The sequence below is a fragment of the Carassius auratus genome, chromosome 45 (assembly GCF_003368295.1).
Source record: "Carassius auratus strain Wakin chromosome 45, ASM336829v1, whole genome shotgun sequence".
In the NCBI taxonomy this organism is placed as follows: domain Eukaryota; kingdom Metazoa; phylum Chordata; class Actinopteri; order Cypriniformes; family Cyprinidae; genus Carassius; species Carassius auratus.
The window spans coordinates 4,545,977-4,565,858 of record NC_039287.1 but is presented as its reverse complement, the minus strand read 5'-3'; the positions used below and the strand labels follow the sequence as shown (position 1 = coordinate 4,565,858).

At 37.6% G+C, this 19,882-nt stretch overlaps 2 protein-coding genes and 1 pseudogene across 2 annotated transcripts; 1 reads left to right on the top strand and 2 right to left on the bottom strand.

The window, feature by feature from the left end:
* Positions 1-1,746: 1,746 nt before the first annotated feature.
* Positions 1,747-5,746, bottom strand: LOC113062989 (vertnin-like; annotated as a pseudogene).
* Positions 5,747-8,783: 3,037 nt separating this feature from the next.
* LOC113063005 (uncharacterized) lies at positions 8,784-10,731 on the bottom strand. The gene is made up of 6 exons (XM_026233134.1): positions 10,631-10,731; positions 10,185-10,508; positions 9,928-9,972; positions 9,454-9,549; positions 9,265-9,335; positions 8,784-9,167 (listed from the first exon to the last, which is right to left on the bottom strand). The coding sequence occupies exons 1-6, from the start codon at positions 10,689-10,691 to the stop codon at positions 9,048-9,050; spliced, it is 717 nt and encodes a 238-aa protein (XP_026088919.1). The 5' UTR covers positions 10,692-10,731; the 3' UTR covers positions 8,784-9,047.
* A 1,669-nt stretch (positions 10,732-12,400) lies between these two features.
* On the top strand, positions 12,401-14,599 carry LOC113063004 (uncharacterized). Its single transcript, XM_026233133.1, has one exon. The coding sequence runs from the start codon at positions 12,811-12,813 to the stop codon at positions 13,543-13,545; it is 735 nt and encodes a 244-aa protein (XP_026088918.1). The 5' UTR covers positions 12,401-12,810; the 3' UTR covers positions 13,546-14,599.
* The last annotated feature ends 5,283 nt before the right edge of the window (positions 14,600-19,882 follow it).

Genomic DNA, 19,882 nt, shown 5'->3' with positions numbered 1-19,882 from the left:
TCTAATGTTAATCTTGAGTACCTTTAGAGTAGTACTGCATCCTTCATATATCCAAAAAGTCTTAAGTTTTATCATATTTTCCGGAAAAGCCGAGCTCCTGGAGGCGTGCCATAGTCAGAGCTATAACACTGATGTTTTGTGTTGTTTCCAATTAACATATATTCACTTATGTGCTGATTTCCCAAAAATAAATACAGAAATCTGATGTAATTGTACTTACATGAATGGGGTCTTTTATCACAGGGACGGCTCCATGTTTTAATAGCAAAAGATGTGCAAATCCAGCGTCGACTTGGGCCTTGTTTATAAAACATTCGTCACTCAAATGACCAGAACACAAACGCTGGGTTCTTGGGGAAGAACACGGTAAACTTTCCCTTACATCCAAAAACGCACTTATTTTGAGACATTCTCTAACAAACCGCAGATTTCGAAGCGTGTTAATGTGCGCGGTCTAGCTCTCCTCTGGCCAACGTGTGCGCGGGCGCGCTTTTCCGACAGAAATGCTCATAAAAGGAGTTCCGCTCTATGTTCCGCTCTTGTCTACGTCATTAGATCCTTGATCGAAAAAAAAAACATGGAAAAAAAAAAAACAGCCGAAACTTGTACCAACCCCGAAGTAAGATTTTCGGCACATAAATTCTCAGTCATTCTTCTAAATTATTTTTACAACTTTGGCCATGTTTAGCATGAGAATCCATCTCTTTAACGCTGTGAACAACTCTGAATACACGAAACACCATTGTACCCCACCTTTAAACGACAATAAAGTTTCTTGCCAAATGCTACTGATCTGCCTCAACTGAAATTTAACACATTTATTCTCACTATTAATTCCAGAGCGTCTTTGTTTTCAAACAAGAGTACAACTAACACAGTACTTATTAACAAATTAACCTAAGACTGGGTAGTTAAAGTTCCATTTATTGCAGAAACACTCACCAACAGAGTGAAAAGTGGGTATATAACAGTGAACAGGTTTTATTGCACATAGCAACTGGTCTCATACATTAGATGCTCAACATAATGAAATTAACAAAATTAGTTTTGTGCTAAACAAATTTATCCAGGGAGCACATTGTGAACTCATGTTTAATCGAGAGTTACATAACACTATAATGGTGAAGCAGGAGAAGTCAGTAAAATAGTTAAACCTTAGAAAACACTATAACAGAATCAAGTGAGATTGCCCTTCAGCGGCAGCAAAAAAAAAGGAGGAAAGAACAAGAAACATGTTCAAAAACAATGTGCAAAACAGCAACAATTCTGTAACATTCAAACGTGAGGAATCCATTTTAAATTGGCCACATAAAGATTTCCCAAGCAGAGATAACATTAAATTGTCAGTATAAAAATATATATGTAGAAAAAAAAAAAGAAAGAAACACTCCAGGGTATGAATTAAAATACTATACATTTTTTTTTGTTCAAGAAAAATCATCAGCTGTAATTTCACAGTTTAAGCTGAACAAAAACTATATAGAAATAAAAAAAAGTATCAAAAACAATTTAAAGAAAATAAAGAAAGAAATAAAATGACCCTAATCAGAACTTTGAACTAATTTAAATTGTAAATATAAGGGGGTTGGTGGTCAGAAAAGAGGCATTTGAGATCCTGAAAATGTCTTTGAACTGCCTTTTGCCTGGAGGCCATCAGCACTTACTGTAGGTGGACACAAAGACTGTCTGACTTCACACACACGCAAATGTCCTTGAGCTAGAACCAAGTGGTCAAATAAGGAATGGGACAAATAATTAAGATGCATGAACTGCAATTATGTGGGTGACTCAAAAAATACACAGTCAAACTCAAAAGAACAATGCATTGTGAACTATAAAAAACTGAACTTATTTACAGGACTTCACAGCTTTGAGGGATAGAACACAACATTCAGCCATGAATTAACGGCACACCGTGATGCAGAGCCCTCTTCCACATGTAGTATGTGGAACGAGGAGTAAGAGGAAAGTAAGACCGGAATTCTCTGAATGTGGGGAAGGACTTTTCTTCAAAGCGTTGTTGCAAGAACAGCTTTGCTTTGGCCTTGAAATTGGCCAGTGCCACGACATCCATCACAAACATCTGTTCATTCCTAGACTGGTCAGGCAGGGAGTAATCAGGCAGTGTGAATTCAGAGGGACAAACTTTCTGTCCATTCAGGCAATCCATGTTCCCATCAAAAGAAAACGTTCTTTGAGTATTTATATTTTCAAATACACCTGTTGAGACAGTCGAGCTCTGGGATTTCTGCGTCTCAGACATCATGACTGGCTTCTTGGTTTTCCTGTTCAAAGAATCTCTCCAGAGCCAGTAGAAAGAGGAGGAAACCGAAGGGAACTTGAGCTTGAATTTGATGAAGGACATCTTTGACCTCTGGATCAGCATTTTGGCTTCTTCTCTTAATGTTTTCCTCTGGTGGTACACCAGCCTCAGGCTTCTTTTTTGTGTCTGGAGATCTTCACTCTGGGTGACAGTTTTTGTCTGTCAAACTTAGCAGGGGACACGTGACCTCTGGGACTCTGTGTTTTATCAACATCTGAGCTTTCCTCGCTGCTACCCGAGAGCTCTTTGAAAGGCGTAAACAGCATGGCTTCCCTCCTCCAATTGTAGTATGTGGATCTGGAGATGCCTGGAAACCTTCTTTTGAAAATTCTGTAGGGGAACGCCATGTTTGCAACGATGCAGTTCTGCAAGCTCTTTTTCGCCTCCTGCATCAAAGCCACATTTTGTGCACGTTCTCCTTCCAGTTTCTCACATTTGAAGGCCGACACGCTAGCAAAGGTCCCTTGGCTGGGCTCCTTCTTGACTTCAGGTGAGGACCAGTATTCCTGTTCAGTGCTGTCTGCAGGACTCAGCTCCCCCATGGAGCCACCTGAGACACTGCAAATGGACACAAGCTCTTGCTTCCACGCATAATAAGTGGATCTTGGAATTTCCGGGAAAAGCTGTTTGAACTGGCTGAGGGGAATAAGCTTCCCTTGCTTGTAGGATGTCAGGAAAAAGTGTTTGGCCTCATACCTGGCCACCGATTTGTTGTGATACTCGATGCTTTGCCTCTTCCAGCGGTAAAAGGTACTTTTGGTGATGTTGAATTTGTCTTTAAGGTTGGGGTAAGACAGCTGGGAGTCCTGATTCAGAAGATCCATGGACTTCACCGAGGACATTCGCTGCTCACTGTTGGGACTCCCGATTTTGAGGTCGCTCGCATGAATTAAAGCCACAAAGTTGTGGGGTTTAAAAACAGAGCCTGCCTCCAAGTCACCCGACCACATGATGTGAAGGGTCAAGGACCCACCATCTTTCGACCACGTCCTCGGGCGAATGACCCGATTGAAATAGGGCCGAATTTTTAAATTGTACATGGGATAAACCGAATAAATGTTGCACTGCAAGACGGATGCCAGCGCATACACGTGCCACATGTTCGCAAATGAGCCGGGGAAACAGGAGGCCTTGACATCGGCATCAAAGATGGCTTCCAGCACTTGAATCGGCAGATTGAGCATGTCCTGAGACTCCTCGGTGCAGAGCGAAAACCTAACCGCTTGCAGCATGACCTTTGAGTCAATCATACCACACAGGTAGTATCTCTTCCAAAGCAGCATCTCCACCACAGTTCTGACCTGCAGCTCCAGACTCAGGCTCGTAGAGCCCACCAGAAGCATGCTAGCTGCATCAAACAGCAGGTTTCCTTCTCCTTTGCAGACCAGAGGAAGTAAACCCGTCGGTGCATCTGCTGGGTACAGTCTGTGAGCCACTGCGTCAATGCCCAGCCATAAAGAGATCTCAGGACAGAGTGCTGTAGGAAGATGCAAAGGGGCCAGGACCTGCTCCACCTCCACAGCAACTTTAGTTAAGGCATCAAGACCCATGCTCTCTGTGGCCTCCTGCAGCTCACCCAAGACCGAGAGCACCAGCTCTGTCCTCTGAATCATGCCTTCACAAAAAGAAGAAACAACAGGATTAGCATTAGTAATAAATATTTACAGCGGTTGCCAAAATGCATACATTTTGTTTTACTGACAGATGTTAAAGATCTTAAAACTTTTGTATGAAATGAATTCATTCAAAAGTGTTAATAGTGATAACAATGCTGATTAATGGAATATAGCAATGGCCCTTTGTAAAGAGATGGGTGTGATTGGAATAACATACAACAATTTAACCAGTAACCCATTTTTGTGGAAAAAAATGACAAAAGATAGTCCAAAAGAATCACACGTGCATTTTACAGAGTTGACGATTATAGAATAAATTGTAAGACTTTCTTAATTTCATGATAACATTTATCAGTAAAAAATAGCATTCTAAAAAAGCATTATTGGTTTATCAATATCCATCAGTCACTTAGTTTATCACACTTGGTTTTACCCCTTTCCCACAAATGTCTGGTTAAGGGAATATGCATTGTTATAAATAAAATAAATAGTTACAATATGTGCAGCCATACATTAGGTCTGACTGCACATTTTGCGGTATCTTTTTTGTAGATTTGCACACATGCAGTCTGGCCGGCAGCCATATCACCCTGGAGCCCAAGACCGGTTGCCCACTGAAGCTAAGCAGGGCTGAGCCTGGTCAGTACCTGGATGGGAGACCTCCTGAGAAAACTAGGTTGCTGCTGGAAGAGGTGCTAGTGAGGCCAGCAGGGGGTGCTCACCCTGTGGTCTGTGTGGGTCCTAGCGCCCCTGTGTAGTGATGGGGACACTATACTGTCAACAAGCACCGTCCTTCGGATGAGACGTTAAACCGAGGTCCTGACTCTCTGTGGTCATTAAAAATCCCAGGATGTCTTTCGTAAAGAGTAGAGGTGTGACCTCGGCATCCTGGCTAAATTCGCCCATTGGCCTCTGACCATCATGGCCTCCTAACAATCCCCATATCTACTGATTGGCTTCATCACTCTGTCTCCTCTCCATCAGTAAGCTGGTGTGTGGTGGGCGTTCTGGCGCACTATGGCTGCCGTCGCATCATCCAGGTGGATGCTGCACACTGGTGGTGGATGAGGAGATACCCCTAGACTATGTAAGCGCTTTGAGTCTCTAGAAAAAAAGCGCTATATAAATGTAAAGAATTATTATTATTATTATTACTCTAGACTTCCACTGACTTTTATGGAACCTTTTTAGAGATGGACATTATTGGGCAGCTATGAACTTTACTCTTTGAATAACATGTATTAAACAGAAACAAATAAACCGCACAGCATCACACAGAGAGGTCAGTTACAAATACTTTTCACAAATGAGACTGACAGTGACGTCCAAACGCACCAGAGTCTCCGTTACACGCGAAAACACAATCCATCATACGAACACTTACCTGCACTTTCGTTTGCGGTTATACATGAACATGTTTGTTAATTTACTTTGAAAGAGCAAAGTAATCTAGGTTATATGTCATTTAATAAAATAAGAGAAAATACACCTAAAAAAATACACTTAAGAACACAAAACTTTCCTCATATTAGAACTGAATTATTCAGAATAAAAACAAACAGTACCGTGCAAAGTGCACTATATTCAAACGAATAAAATGAAAGCGCAAATACCTCACCTTGTTTTTCGCGTTTCCCTCCCTTAAGAAATCAGCTTCGTAAAGTAGTCAGCTATGGCAAACTTACACCTATTCACAACTCCAGGTTTAATCCATTGTGTAAGGTGGACAACGTGCTCATCATAGGTGAGACAACGAGCGCAATCTGAACCCCAGCAGTGGAAATGTCACATGATAAGGAAGGGACCTCCCTCCAGGAAATTGTCAATCACTGAGTTGTGTTGAACCCCTGTACGCACGCACTCACGCACGCACGCACTCACTCACTCACTCACTCACTCACTCACTCACTCACTCACACACATACATTACATACAAACACACACCTATAGGCTATCAGTGGAAACTGTTTTAGTGAGGACTTATTATAGACACAATGGGTTTTAAGATAATAATACTATACCCTTCCCTTACATCTAATCATCCCCCAAATCAGTTAATAGTAGTAAAATAAATAAAAAAAAAAGTTTTTAAGAGTTTATAGTTTGGCCTTAAATGTTAGCAATAATATATATATAAAAAAAGGAAAATATCTTAAATAGACAATAACGTTTAAATAAGGTCTATAGCTCCCTTGGTAATTAAAGTTAAGCTTCATTGCACTTTTGGAGTTAGCCAATTATCATTGAGGAATGCTGGAAATTTCCATTTCCATAGCTCAAAGTGAACACCCTCAGACAATGGCTTTGAAGTGTTTTCTTTCCATGCCGAAGCCTGGGGTCTGGTTTCAGTCAGATGTAGATGGATTTTTTTTGTATACCTGGGGATGTTTAGTGTAGTGCTCTCTTTTATTGGATAAGCAAGGCCTTATTTTCCATTATAACCCACCAGAGCACAACTTTTATCATTCTCTATAGGTTCAGTAAATTCAGCAGGTATGCTATTTACTTAAACTTTTACCTATTCGTTCGTAGTGCTGTATGTGTGTTCATCTCACTAAAAACCACACAGGCCACACAAGGTCAAGCTCACTCTTTTGTTTATTGGAGTTGTGCTAGAGCAGACAGTGTGTGCAAATGGCAGAGAGAAACACAGATCTGGTAAGGTGCTTATTTGCCTCTTGTTTCCTCAGGGTATCTCTTTTAACACCTCTGCCTGTGCACCTTTTGCAAGCTTTTCACAGAACCTTTTGTTTCTACTGCTTCAGCCACACACCACCTCCACACCACCCCTCACCTGCCTGAACTACATCTCTCTTCCTGAATTTACTCTCTCCAGTTCAGTTTTGTGCCAGGCATAAAACAATGCTGAAATATTCGCTTGCTCTTATTAATGCTTATGCCCAAAAATGCATTATTATTATTAACTGTCTAAAATGCACAGTCAAAAGGTTGCAACTCAAACAAACTTGTACTCTAAAAGTCAGCCAACATGTACATAGTATGGTTTAAAAAAATAGCTTTTTCTTTCTTAAAATAACAATTTTGGTGTGTTAAGAATATTGTATTAATCTGAAGAAGCTTCTTTCATTAAAAATAACCTTTTGTTCAGTGAGGTTCCATGGATGTTAAAAAGTTTTTTGTGGAACCATCAATGCCAATAAAAATAACCTTATTTCTGGAGTGTATAGTAAAAAAAAAGAAAAAAGAAGAAGTATTAAATAAGTGTGATAACAGACGTTCTTGCTAAAATGTGGAGCTTATTTGTTGATGAGCTGTTGTGGGCTAAAACACCCCAAGTGTTCTCTTTCCATCCTGTGCTTAAAATGCAAATGGGGCAGCATTGGGTCGACTCCAGTAGTCTGCCACATGCTGAGATTGTATGTGTGTGCTTGGGTATGGGCCGTGCTTGTGTTGGAGGTTTGAGGGGGTCGTCAAAGATCTGTGGGACACAGACAAGGAGAGTCTTGCAACCTTTTGTTCTTGAGCTTGGCAGTGTGGACTCAGTCACAGTCAAGAGCAGGCACTTGACACCTATTGGGCAATCTCAACATGGGTTCTGCTAGCCAGAGTTTGCTTTTAAATGGCACTTCACCCCATTAACCACCAAATACAAACTAAAGGAAACACATTTAAGGTGCCTCTTTTCCTTATTAACAATCTTCGCTTTGGTTAATGAACATGTTATTTATTTATTCATTCATTCTTTCATTCCATTTCATTTCACTTTATTTCCAAAATGTCTAAGTCTATGTCTAATGTCTAATTTTTTTTTTTTTTTTTACAAAAATATTTGTTTAAAGGAGCTATTTGATATATTGCATGCTGAACATAAAATGTCAATTGTTTCCCATCACCTACAATTTTTACATGGATGTTTACATATGTTGCTCTGGTCTCTTTAACACATACACATAATGTCTTCATGGAGATCATTATTTCCTGTAATGGGGGTTTGTTATCACATAGAAATTACAAATAAAATGAAAATGGTTTTAAGCCATGAGACTAAAATACACGTTTATAATTAAACAGTTAACATTTTATTAAAGTTTTGTGTGTGTGTGTGTGTGTGTGTGTGTGTGTGTGGTTTCCTTTCTTGTGATTTCACAGAATTGGTGTTCAACTTCACATTAAATATGACAGTAAAGCCCACTTACAAAATAAGGAGTACAACTAGGCTAGCTCAGGAATGAGAATTTATGTGCTTGAGGAATTGGGTAAGTGGCGCACAGTAGTCCTTATATAGCAACTTGCATGAAAAACAGCCAAAATTCACATTTAAGGCATGAAGATAGAATGTGAAAGATCATTTGAACCACAGACCTAATTTTAAACACACACACACACACACACACACACACACACACACACACACACACACACACACACACACACACACACACACACACACACACACACACACACACACACACACACAAAACTGTGTGTTTGTGTTTAAAACCTAAAACTTCACAAGGAATGTAAAACGATTGAACAGCTCTTTTGGGAAGTTCTGTATGACAAACTGCTGATGTATGACATTTCATGGTTGTGGTTACAAGAGTGTAATTTTTAGTAAATGACTTGTGGTTGATGACCCATAGTTGCATACTTGTCTCTTCAGATTTGACCCCACTCATGGTGATTTGCATCTTTAGTAGCATTTAATTTCCCCCCACCAATAACCCTTACTACATTTACAATCATTAATGTGATGCGTTTCATTCTCCTGTTTCATATATTTCACAAATACCGATCACAAAAACCAGTTTGCATTAAATTTGTGTGATTGTGATGTTTGCAATTGTAATGTTCTTTTACAGAAGTTAAGACTGAGGCAAAAATTGTTTATCTTAATTTAATGAAGAAGTAAAGCTAAAAGAAAAAAAACAAATGGAAAAATGGTTGTGACAAAAGAGAGAGCGACAGAATGGGAAGTTCAACAAACTTGTGACTTGTGAGTATCCAGTGACCAAATACAGACAAAGACCTCATGGGAATCATAATCTGTGATAAAGTGTTGCACACATGACTCATGCAGTCGAGGAAATCAACTTATTTTATGCTGTACAAGTGAGGAATTATTTAGTGTAACATGTTTACAGCGATTAGCGGAGTTTTATGACAGCATATTCAGTTTTTTGGTCATTGTCCACTACTTTGTCTGTGTCCACTTTCCTTGGTTTCATTACATTGAGGTTTAACTCAACGTAGTGCACATCTTCACCCTGTTCAAGTGATAAGAACAGAATTCAGTAAATTGAGTAAAGCAACACACCGGTAAATCGAGATGTACATGCTATATCCAACTGACATTTTACTCACATTCTTGTGTTCATGTTCAGTTATTTTGGTTTCAAATTCCAATACGTTTTGATTTTTAAATAATGTCCACACTAAAAGAGAAAGAAAAAAGAAAGAAAGAAAGTGCACATTTTCAGGGTTGAAGATTGGGTAAGTTAAAAGATACAGCACAGTTGTAAAGAATGAGACTGTAAGGTAACCGTGACTCACCTTGTCCTCTCCTGTGATATCTGTGCCAAATGATGAGTGCTGTCACCGACAAAGCACCGACGATGAGCACTGACGCAATTATTATCATTAACAGGTCTTTAAAAGAAGAAGAAGATGAAAAAACAACAGCATTATATTATTATGTAGATATAATGTCTTTGTGTTTCTATACACTATAATGTATTAAGTTGTATTATGAGGTTATGTATGGTATGCTGTTTGACAAGAAACCAAGAAAGAAGATAATGTAATTAGAATTCAAAGGCTTATTTATATGTTTTTAGGTTTTTCTACCAGCACACCATACTGCATTTTGCTAAATGTGTTTAATCCATCTCTTTTAGCCCTTTCTACTCATGTTGAACTACTAATTTACACAGAACAACTGCCAACAAGGGATACATATATAAGATTGCTGTTGAACACTGCAGTGACAATAAGATTTATGGAAGTATTTGGTGGATGATATATCACCTTCTCTGTCATCACTGCTGTCATTATTGTTCAAGGAATGGACAGCTGAAAAAACAAGGAAAACAACTGGTAGAAATCTATTGTTAATGTTAATGTTAAATTCTATTAATATAAAATGCTAATACACATATAAATATTGTATACATAGTAAAATCAAGATTTAAATTAATTTAAAACTTTACACATATTGTTTTCTAAAAGTGAAGGACACTGATAAATCATGCCATAAAGTTTGATGAATTTGAGAATTAGCTTACTTTCATTAATAGTCAAGCAAATTCTTGCATCCTCTCGCATTTTGCTTCCATGCACACCTGAATACTGACGGCAGGTGTAACATCCATGATCTGCAGCTTTGAGTTCACTGATGTGTAGAGAGCAGTTAGACATCAGATGCACTCTGCCTTCTCTCTGTGACCGGTCCGGATTGTGTTTACCAAGGGTGACCAACTCAATGGCAGGATTATCATTAGACAACCATGTAACATTGCTGCAGTTTGTCTGTGTCAACAGATTAAGGCACAGCAAACTCACATGCCCTCCAAGGAAGGCTATCTTTTCTTCTTCAATTATATCAGCACCTTAATATAAACACAAACATAACCTTAACTATAAAACCTAATTAAAAAAAATATATTGAATATGAAAAATATTATATTCATTATGAAAACTATACATATTGACTGGCATTTTTCTGTATTACCTGTATTAAAATCAACAAAGTTGAACAGCAATCCAAGACATGTGCCCAAGAGTAAAATCATTTTTTTTTTCTCTTTTAGTAAGAGGTTTCGCTCTCAGTTCTCATACTTATATACACATTGTCTTTTGACATCACTTCCTCAGACTGTGCAATCTTTTTGTCACAATAGTGAACCCATGATTTTTTTTTTTTTTTTCCAAAGATAAGACCCTTACGTCAGATTAATTTATTTTGGACAAAGATGTTAAATGGCAAACTTACTTAAATTATAAATTGTTTTAATTACCAAAAAGAAGAGAAAAAAAAATCCTAAATGGCTATTGTTTATAATAATGATTAACATAATCATAATGATTTCTTTGCACATGAGATTGTCTGTTTTCTTTAAGTCTATAATTGTATTTGTTTTTTGATTTAATGAACCTAGATATATTTAGATTTCAAACCTATGTTTGTATAAATTGAATAGTTCTGGCATTTTTATTTTAATAATTAACTGGTGTATAAAACGTAAATGGATAGAGAACCACACTCACATGCCAACTCGAGACTAAGCAAGAAGCTTTTATTTGATCAGTGATTGTGAGTGCCATTTGCTTACATTAATACCCCATTAAGTTTTATTCCCAATTAGGTTGCATGTTCAGCACCCACAGCCAAGTCCACATTTCAGAAGTTTAAGTCCTGAATACTTAAACCACTAACCAACAAAAATCTGTTCCTGTCCTGCAATGCCAATAGTCAGGTCATCTAAGGTCAACATCTGTCCTCAGAGTTTGTCTCTGGTTAATGAAAAAACAAAAAACAAAAAAAAAACCTATCTGTGTGAAAAACATATTGAGACGTGTTAAACAGACAGAGAGTAAAAATGAGAAGTATACAGAATTAGACACAACACTTCCTCATTTACAAATATCCTAAAATGTATCCATTTAAATTATTTCAAGTTTGTATTACAATAACCATTGACAATAGTGTGCCTTTTAATATGACAAATTGTTACTGGAGTAAAATATTATGGCATTAAATTATACACACACTGATACTGATTTAACCTCTATCCTGGTGAATGAATGCACACAATAACTTGAGATTGGCCATTATTTCAGTCATAGTGCAGTGTAGCTGTTTGTCCACCTGGTGGCATCCATGCACTAGGTGACTAACGTGTTAAAATAAGGCACAAAGGTACAAAAGCATTATTTATAAAACAGGCAAAAATTGTATAAATCTTTTCACACAATGCAGTACGTTTGGCAAACATATGACGGTACCAATAGGCATATAATATTTTGTTATTATAGGCTATCTGACAATGTTAATATCTATTTAATAGAGATGGAAACTTGTTTCTGAGATTTGGACAAATTGCATTTTAATTGAAAACAACAACAACAAAAAAAAAAAAAATAAATAAATAAATAAATAAGCTGCAACGTAGAGAAAACTATTAAGCAAATTGAGACCCGGGACAAAGGACTTAAATCAGTCAAAATGCCTGTTTATTTGTGCATAATTGTCCAATGATTTATAAAGTTTACTATAAATAATAAAAAAAGGGTGGTTGACAGTATAGCATCGAAAACATTCGAAATAATTCCCCCACTTAGCCTATTATAGCCTACAATATGAGCTTTTGTGACCAAATGTGATAAAAGATTTCCCGTTTAAATATAAGCATGTTCATGTCAATGTTAATTGTCAACTACCTAAAAACAGTCAGGGGGATTCTGACTGGATGACGTTTAGCTGGGGAGCGACTTGTTAGTGCGCACTATAGTGAGACCCGCCTCTCTTCGTTTTCGCTCTATAGCACACGGTCCCCTCACTGTATAACACTGAGACTGTCTGTATGTCTGTTCGCATGTCATTCATCAGATTGAATCACATCTCAGCACTGGTTTTGCTGTCGACGGAGTGAGATCTATAGGCATCTATTGCTGTCAGGAAGAGTCTCTGCATGGGATAACGTCCACATGCTACTGTCATGCTGGAAGCAGATCGCTCTTGTGGACTTGCAAGATCGGAGGAATGATAAATGAGTGGAAAAATAACCAGCGACGTGGATAATCGACAAAAGCTGAGTATTAACCCGTCAGCAGTTCTCTTGAATAATCTGTCAATATCAAGCGTTCAAGACGGACGGCGCTCAGAAGCACAGAGGGAGAAACCGCGCGAACATGAGGGAACGGGACTTTATGCCAAACATGGAACGGGGCAAACCGGCCACATACACGGGCGACAAAAAAGCTAAAATGGCTGCTAAAACCAATAAAAAGTGGGTGAGACTGGCTACTGTATTCGCATATGTCTTGTCGGTGTCTTTGGCTGCTATTATACTGGCAATTTATTACAGTTTGGTCTGGAAACCGACGTCTTCATCTGTGTCTGGACGTCCAGATGTATTGGTGACGGCTGCAACTATTCCCATAAACACGAATAACATCACACCAAGTGACTTACCAACCACAGTCAAAATGAATAATACACCAGCGGTCAGCCTGAGATCAACACAGACCCCCACATATGCCCACTCCACTTCTTCACAGAGACACGGGGGTGATACCAATGGTCATGGAGGCCTTCTCAATATCCCCACAACAAAGAATACTGACCAAACAGGAACAATTGACTCTTTGCACATTCACGACCAACTAGGACGTTTCAGTACAGCAGAAATTAGCCACGTGTCAGAAACTGTCTACGCCAGTTCTGGGGATGGTGCCACTGAGAACTGGCCAAACATGGGGGATTCAGTCTCTTCTATAACTGACCAAGAATCTTGGACGAGCTACAGTGCAAGACCTGACGTCTCCTCTTTGACAGAACATGGTCTGGAATTAACAGAGGGCTCGTCTCCATTGCAAGAGGAGTTAGTTACCAAGGACACAGAGAATGCAGCAAGTGGAGTGTGACACTAGATTATTTGTGTGGCACGTAATTATATGATGTTGAGAAATAACTACTGCAAATGTGAGAGAAGTCATCAAACAGTTTGTTAATTTTGTTGCTATTTCAAGGACAGAAACTGTGTTGACCTACCTGCTTTGAAAAACTAATTTGAAGGTTGATGTTACATTAAAGAGTGCAATAGCTGGGTTCTGAAAGTAAAACTCCCATTCATTTTCATATATATATGCTTTAAATCAAGTGTAATTCACTTAATAGCTGGTTAGTTTAGTTCATGGATTAAAACGAATGATGAATGAATGGGAGAATTACTTCCAGAACCAATTCTGCTGAAAAAGTGCAGGCACTGTGACAATCTATAATTCAGTTGTGGATAATCACAGTCACGCTCATATTCAGAATAACAAAACAATTATGAGATATAGCTTTTATACTCATGCATTTAATATCTATTACATGTAAGACAAAAAATGGACAGTTAGTCTGTATATATTGTTCCGATTAAAATAGTTCCGAAAGAATTCAAAGCATTAAAGCTTTGTATTTTTAATCAAACAGGACATAGATTACTCCACTCTACATTCAATCCAGTTTTTCCAAACATAGACAAGCAGGGTGATACAAGACGTTAAACATAACAGTGCGGTTAGACTAAATATGATGTCCTGGAACTCTTGGCAAATCAAGGACAAGAACTAACTGTTATCGTTTTGCAAATGAAGAAAAGGACTGTGGTTAAGCGATACAACGTCCTTTGGAGCAACAGGAAAATGAGCCATTCACATCTCCAACGATGGACAAACATCCTCCAGTAGCGTTTGTTTCATTGTGCAGTAATTGTGAGCAAGTGAAACACTGTTTAAAGCAACTTAAATAAACTTTGCCTATAGAGTTCAGGAATGCAATATCTGTCTGAATGCAGAATAGATGACAAGTAGAAGAAATACACTGTGCAAACTCACCCATGTTGACATTTTAAAGTGTCTTTTAAAAATCACTGTGTGTTGAGAAATCTATAATAACTGAAATATGATGTATGAAATAAACTAATATTTTTCATTCGGTGCAATGATTATTAAACCAGATATGTTTACAGCTTATGAGCTATAAAGTGATTACTTATATTATAAAGAAAGGTGTCCTGCTTAAACACCACATAGCATTTATATATCAGCTACGTTATTTAAATGCAAATAAGTTTTGCATTTAAATAATATAAAGTGGAGTGGTTATGATTGTTTAAAAATGGCACATATTCGGGAATTAAACTCTTCCTGTATAATAATAATAATTATTACTATTATTACACTAAGCCATCCTTTCACTTCCATTAATATTGTTTTTTTTATGATTCTGAATAATAAAGGCATAAAAAAAATGTTGGTCCATGTTTATATCCATATTTTTATATTTTATATGGACAATAAGCATAACCATTATTTTTGCCACAAAGTAATCTGTTTATGAACATCATCTTCCCAAAATAGTTTCTAGTCAGTTTGTTCTCTTTTTTTTCTTAATTGTATTATAAGCGTATAATTATGTAACATTGGTCAGACTCTCTGAGAAATGTCAGACTCATAAATTATGTTTTAAACCATACTTTTCAAAGCACTTTAAGATAACAGCAGGACAGTGACACTAACCTAAAATGGACCAGATGCTTATTCCCATGGATCACCAATCTCTGAAAACGCAAGAAATGCAGGTCAAACCCTACTGATGAGTTTAGATCATTTATGCAGTATACGTGCCAAACAGTATGAATTAGTTTATAGTAAGATGTCATAGTGTAAATGGGGAATTCGTGTTTTATGGGACACTGCATTAGGGAGATGACACATTAAATCAGTAGAGTGTTGTCTAAGGGGAATCGTTTGCTTAATTAACACAGACATTTACATCCCTTTCAAATCTATATTTGGCCGCATTAACCAAACTAGTCCAATAAAACAAATATCTAGCAACAATAACAATTTTGAATTCCTGCTGGACAAGCCATACCATTGATACTGGAAATTGTATGACTCGGTGGTTTTTAAGTGACCTGAAGTATCCCTCAGTCTAAGTGTCTCTCTCACAGTGAGAAGCCTCCAGGCATCAGTTGTCCATGGGGACTTCTTCATCACATTAAGCATCAGCATTCCATTCAACCAAACAAACAGCATTGTCCCTCAGGAGAGTCCCATTAGCTTCAGATGAGCGAACAATGTTTACGGCATAGGAAAAATACAGTTTTTCAACCTCTTCAAGCCCCATTTAAAATACAAGGAGCAAGTTATGGGAAACATAATTTCAAATGTTTATGGTGGTTGTGTAGTGAAGGACATGTGGAGTGGAAAAGGGGAAGAAACATGAATTGGAGGATATTTTCAATAATGTAAGTGAACAAATGGTTCGAATTGATTTCAAATTGCATAGGTAAGAAATACAATTAAGTCAATAGGAACTGAAATTGTTTGGTTACAAAGATTCTTTAAAATGTCTTCCTTAAAGTTCTGCAGGTGAAAGTAAGTCATACAGGTTTGGAATGACATGTCCGTGAGTAAATAAGGAGAGAAGGTTCATTCCTGGGTGGACTATGCCTTTAAGGTTGCCATATTTACAAGGACACAGACATACAGTATATAGCCATACAGATATAATGTACAGAAGATCCATTACAAAGTTGACATACAACACCACCATTCAAAAGTTTGTAGTCAGGAAAATGTTTTTGAACTTTGAAATTTATACTTTTATTCAAAAAGAAATAGCTTGATCAAAGGTGACCGTATAAGACATTTATAACATTACTAAAGATTTATATTTCAAATAAAATGCTCTTATTTTAAACCTTCTGTAGAACAATTTGACACTGAAGTAATGGCTGCTGAAAATTCAGCTGTGCCATATAGGAATAAAATTACATTTTTAAATTGTAATAATATATCAGTTTTTACAAAAATAAATGATCAAATAAAAGCAACCTTGGTGAGCATATGAGACTTTCAAGAACATTGCAAAAATAAAAAATAAACTCTTTTGAACGGTAGTGTAATTGTTCAGATATATATACTCCATTAGTCTATAAGACAGTATTAGTCATTGTAATCCGTAATTATGTCCCCATTGGATGCAACAAATGCCAAAACAATAATGTACAGTATGTGGAAAATAATGTTTTTTGAACCTTAAACCACAAAAACAGTTGTTATTTTATGCAACATCATGTGACCACTTTAATAATTTGAATACTAATGAAAAAGATTATGAGAAAAGGTAGCAGGGGATCCATTTTGGGGTTGACTTCAACTCTGTACATACTTTGTTTTATAGAAAGAAATATATCCAACGTAACATTAAAAGGGTTTCAAACATTTAGGCCTAGTTTCACAGTGAGGGCTTAAAAGGTTAGTTTACCCAAAAGATGAAAATTAGGCCATAAATTACTAAACCTCGGCATCCTAGGTGTATATGACTTTATTCTTTCAGACAAATCCAGTCAGAGTTATATTAAAATGGTCTTTGATCTTTCAAGCTGTTTAATGCCATTAAAAACTTGTCTCACATGGCTCCAGGGGTTTAACAAAGGCCTCCTGTAATGAATCGATGCGTTTTTGTAAGAAAAATATAAATTTTTTAAACGTAATAATTACGGTTGCACACTGATAGAGTTCCGGGCTGATGACATATGACGGAACTGTGGCCCTTCTTAGGTTTGACTTGGGGACTGGAGCCCTCCTTAGGCTGGACGTGGGAACTGGAGCCCTCTTTGTGCTGGGCGCAGGGACCGGAGCCCTCCTTGGGCTGGGCGCGAGAACACAAGCCCTCTCTGGGCTGGTCTGTAAAACAGGGGCTGGAGTCGAAACTGGAGCGGACTCAGGGGCTGGGGCCCAAAGTCTTTTCCTCCACATTCTCCACAACAATTTTTCATCCAGGTTATTCACAAAGGGGAGGATATGGGATTTAGTGATGCACAGATTTAATCTTATCAAATACTTTTAAGAGACACCTTTGATTAATACCTACACTCATCATGCAAGACGAAATAAATTACCAATTTGATTGTTTTTCTTCTGTCAAAGATGGATGCAGCGTATGACTGTACTGTTTGATGTATGCATGACATGCACACAAGCTCAAAAATAAATCCCTACATTTATTCCTCTGATGTCAGAGAAGGTTAATATGTCATTAAACACACTGACAGCAATCAACATGTGTTGTTTTTAACTCATAACAACTAATTTCATAATTTACATATTTTTTTTCGCAGCATCTGAGGTTCTTGGCTTATAATCTCAGTCATATTTTTGGCCAGCATGCATATGCAAGTGACTTTGTCATAAACAGATGGCATGGGTCAGTTGCCATTTTGAAATATTTCAAAGAAGAATCGCAAAAGGCTCTAAAAGCTGTATATCACATAGCACTTGGTTATCTGTGAACATTCACACCCACAAAGTGGGTCAACCGAAAAGTGACAATTTAAGCATGATGTTTGTTCATGCAAAGCAATATATATATTGTATTTTAGCTGAAGGTTGGTGAGTCCATGAATTTAGCTACATAAGTCAAGTCACAGCTCTTCATTCTCAGATTCTTCACACATTATTGTCAACTGTTTCTGATGTGAGAGGACAGATGGTGGGAGTAACAGATAAGGAGAAAGTGGAAAAAGCCAAATCCAACATGTGAATTTATACTGGGGTTTTCTAGCATCATATGCAAATTACAAAATAATAATTATAATAATAACTATTATTATTATTACCCAGAATTATTATAATGAATATGTAATACAATAATAATTCAGATAGTTATATATCAATATATAATGATTCAGATAATAATAATAAAGTTAAATAATAAATATAATAAAATTGAAAAAAAGAGAGGAGAAGACATGACCTGGATGCGTAGCCACACAACACACTAGAGTGTAGGTGGATTGGAATTATGAATCAGGAAGAAAATTAAAGATTGCATAAGGTCAGTCTAGAGACCAGATTAATTTTGAACAGACAGCAGGGGAACTCAGAGTTCTAAATTAAATTGCTCTGGAAAAAAGGAATCTGTTAAATGTCAAAAAAAATATATATATATTTTACAAAATACTAGAATTGTCCAGAGGTTTATCTGAGCTTGCAGGATACATTACTCATGAAAGGTTAATATTTTAAGGGTGACAGCCAAAGTCTGTGCTTAATGGCATGTAATGACAGAACTACAAAAGGACCAGGTTGCAGTGGGAAGTGCTGTAAAGCGCACCTTCAAGAGAACCGTGCCTGTAAACATATGACTGGAGTGGGTGGATGATGTGTTATGGAAAGACTCTCCATTACTGAAGTTGGCACGACCAGCTCCCATGAGGACCAGACACCCACAGTCGTGACAAACAGACCTGCCTTAAAAGGAAATCATGTAAACCAGATCAAATCAGAGGGGCACAGAAGGGTCTGTGATTCAAGGCAGAACTCTGCTGATTTTGAACATATAATTATAGCCATAATGGAGAAGAAATTCATTTAGCAGGGTGTAACGGAAACAGGCTTTGGCACAGATGTCACGGATAAGGCCATTTTTGAGAAAAACAGGCCTAAAATATAGCTTAAGTCATTTTTGGATGTAATGTTAAGACCTAAGAAATAACTTCTAAAAGTTTTCTAAAGAAATTCTTCTTTTGTTATTCTTATAAGGGTAGAATATACTTAATGCAAGTATGTGAATACAAACCAATGATCATTTGGATGCTTCTGCCATTAAAAAGTACTTACTAAGTAAACATTAAACAGTAAACATTTTCTCGGTTCAGCAATAAGATCTGTTGCTCTCACCATGATTCTCACCTTTACGCTCCAGCGCCCCTTGTGACAATGCAGAGAAAGCAGCGCGCATTTTACATTTAGGGCAGTTTCATAGTCAACGCATCTGTACGCATACGCGTCCCCAAGGCTACGCATCGTTGCGCTTTTGCCGCCATTATGCGTCGGTGCGTAGCCAAATGTGTATGCAATACTATGCGTTGTCGGTGGGGGCGACATTGCAAGTATTGTACATTAATTTAAGTATATTGTGTTTACAGAAGAAGAAGGTTTGAATACAATGGCAGGCGAAGAGGAAAAATTATGCGAACTTATACCTATTGATCCACATTTATCTCTGCATTGCCTTTGTTGCCGCCGATGTAAAATCAGCAACATAATGCCATTGTGATCTGAATATCACGCGACCCGACTCTACTAATATCACCCCGACTCTACTACCCCCTGTTGCGTGAGCGGTGTATTGCATACACGCATCGCCCGTGACGCTTGCGTCCACTGTTTAGACTATGAAAGGGAGCGCGTCGCTTGCGTT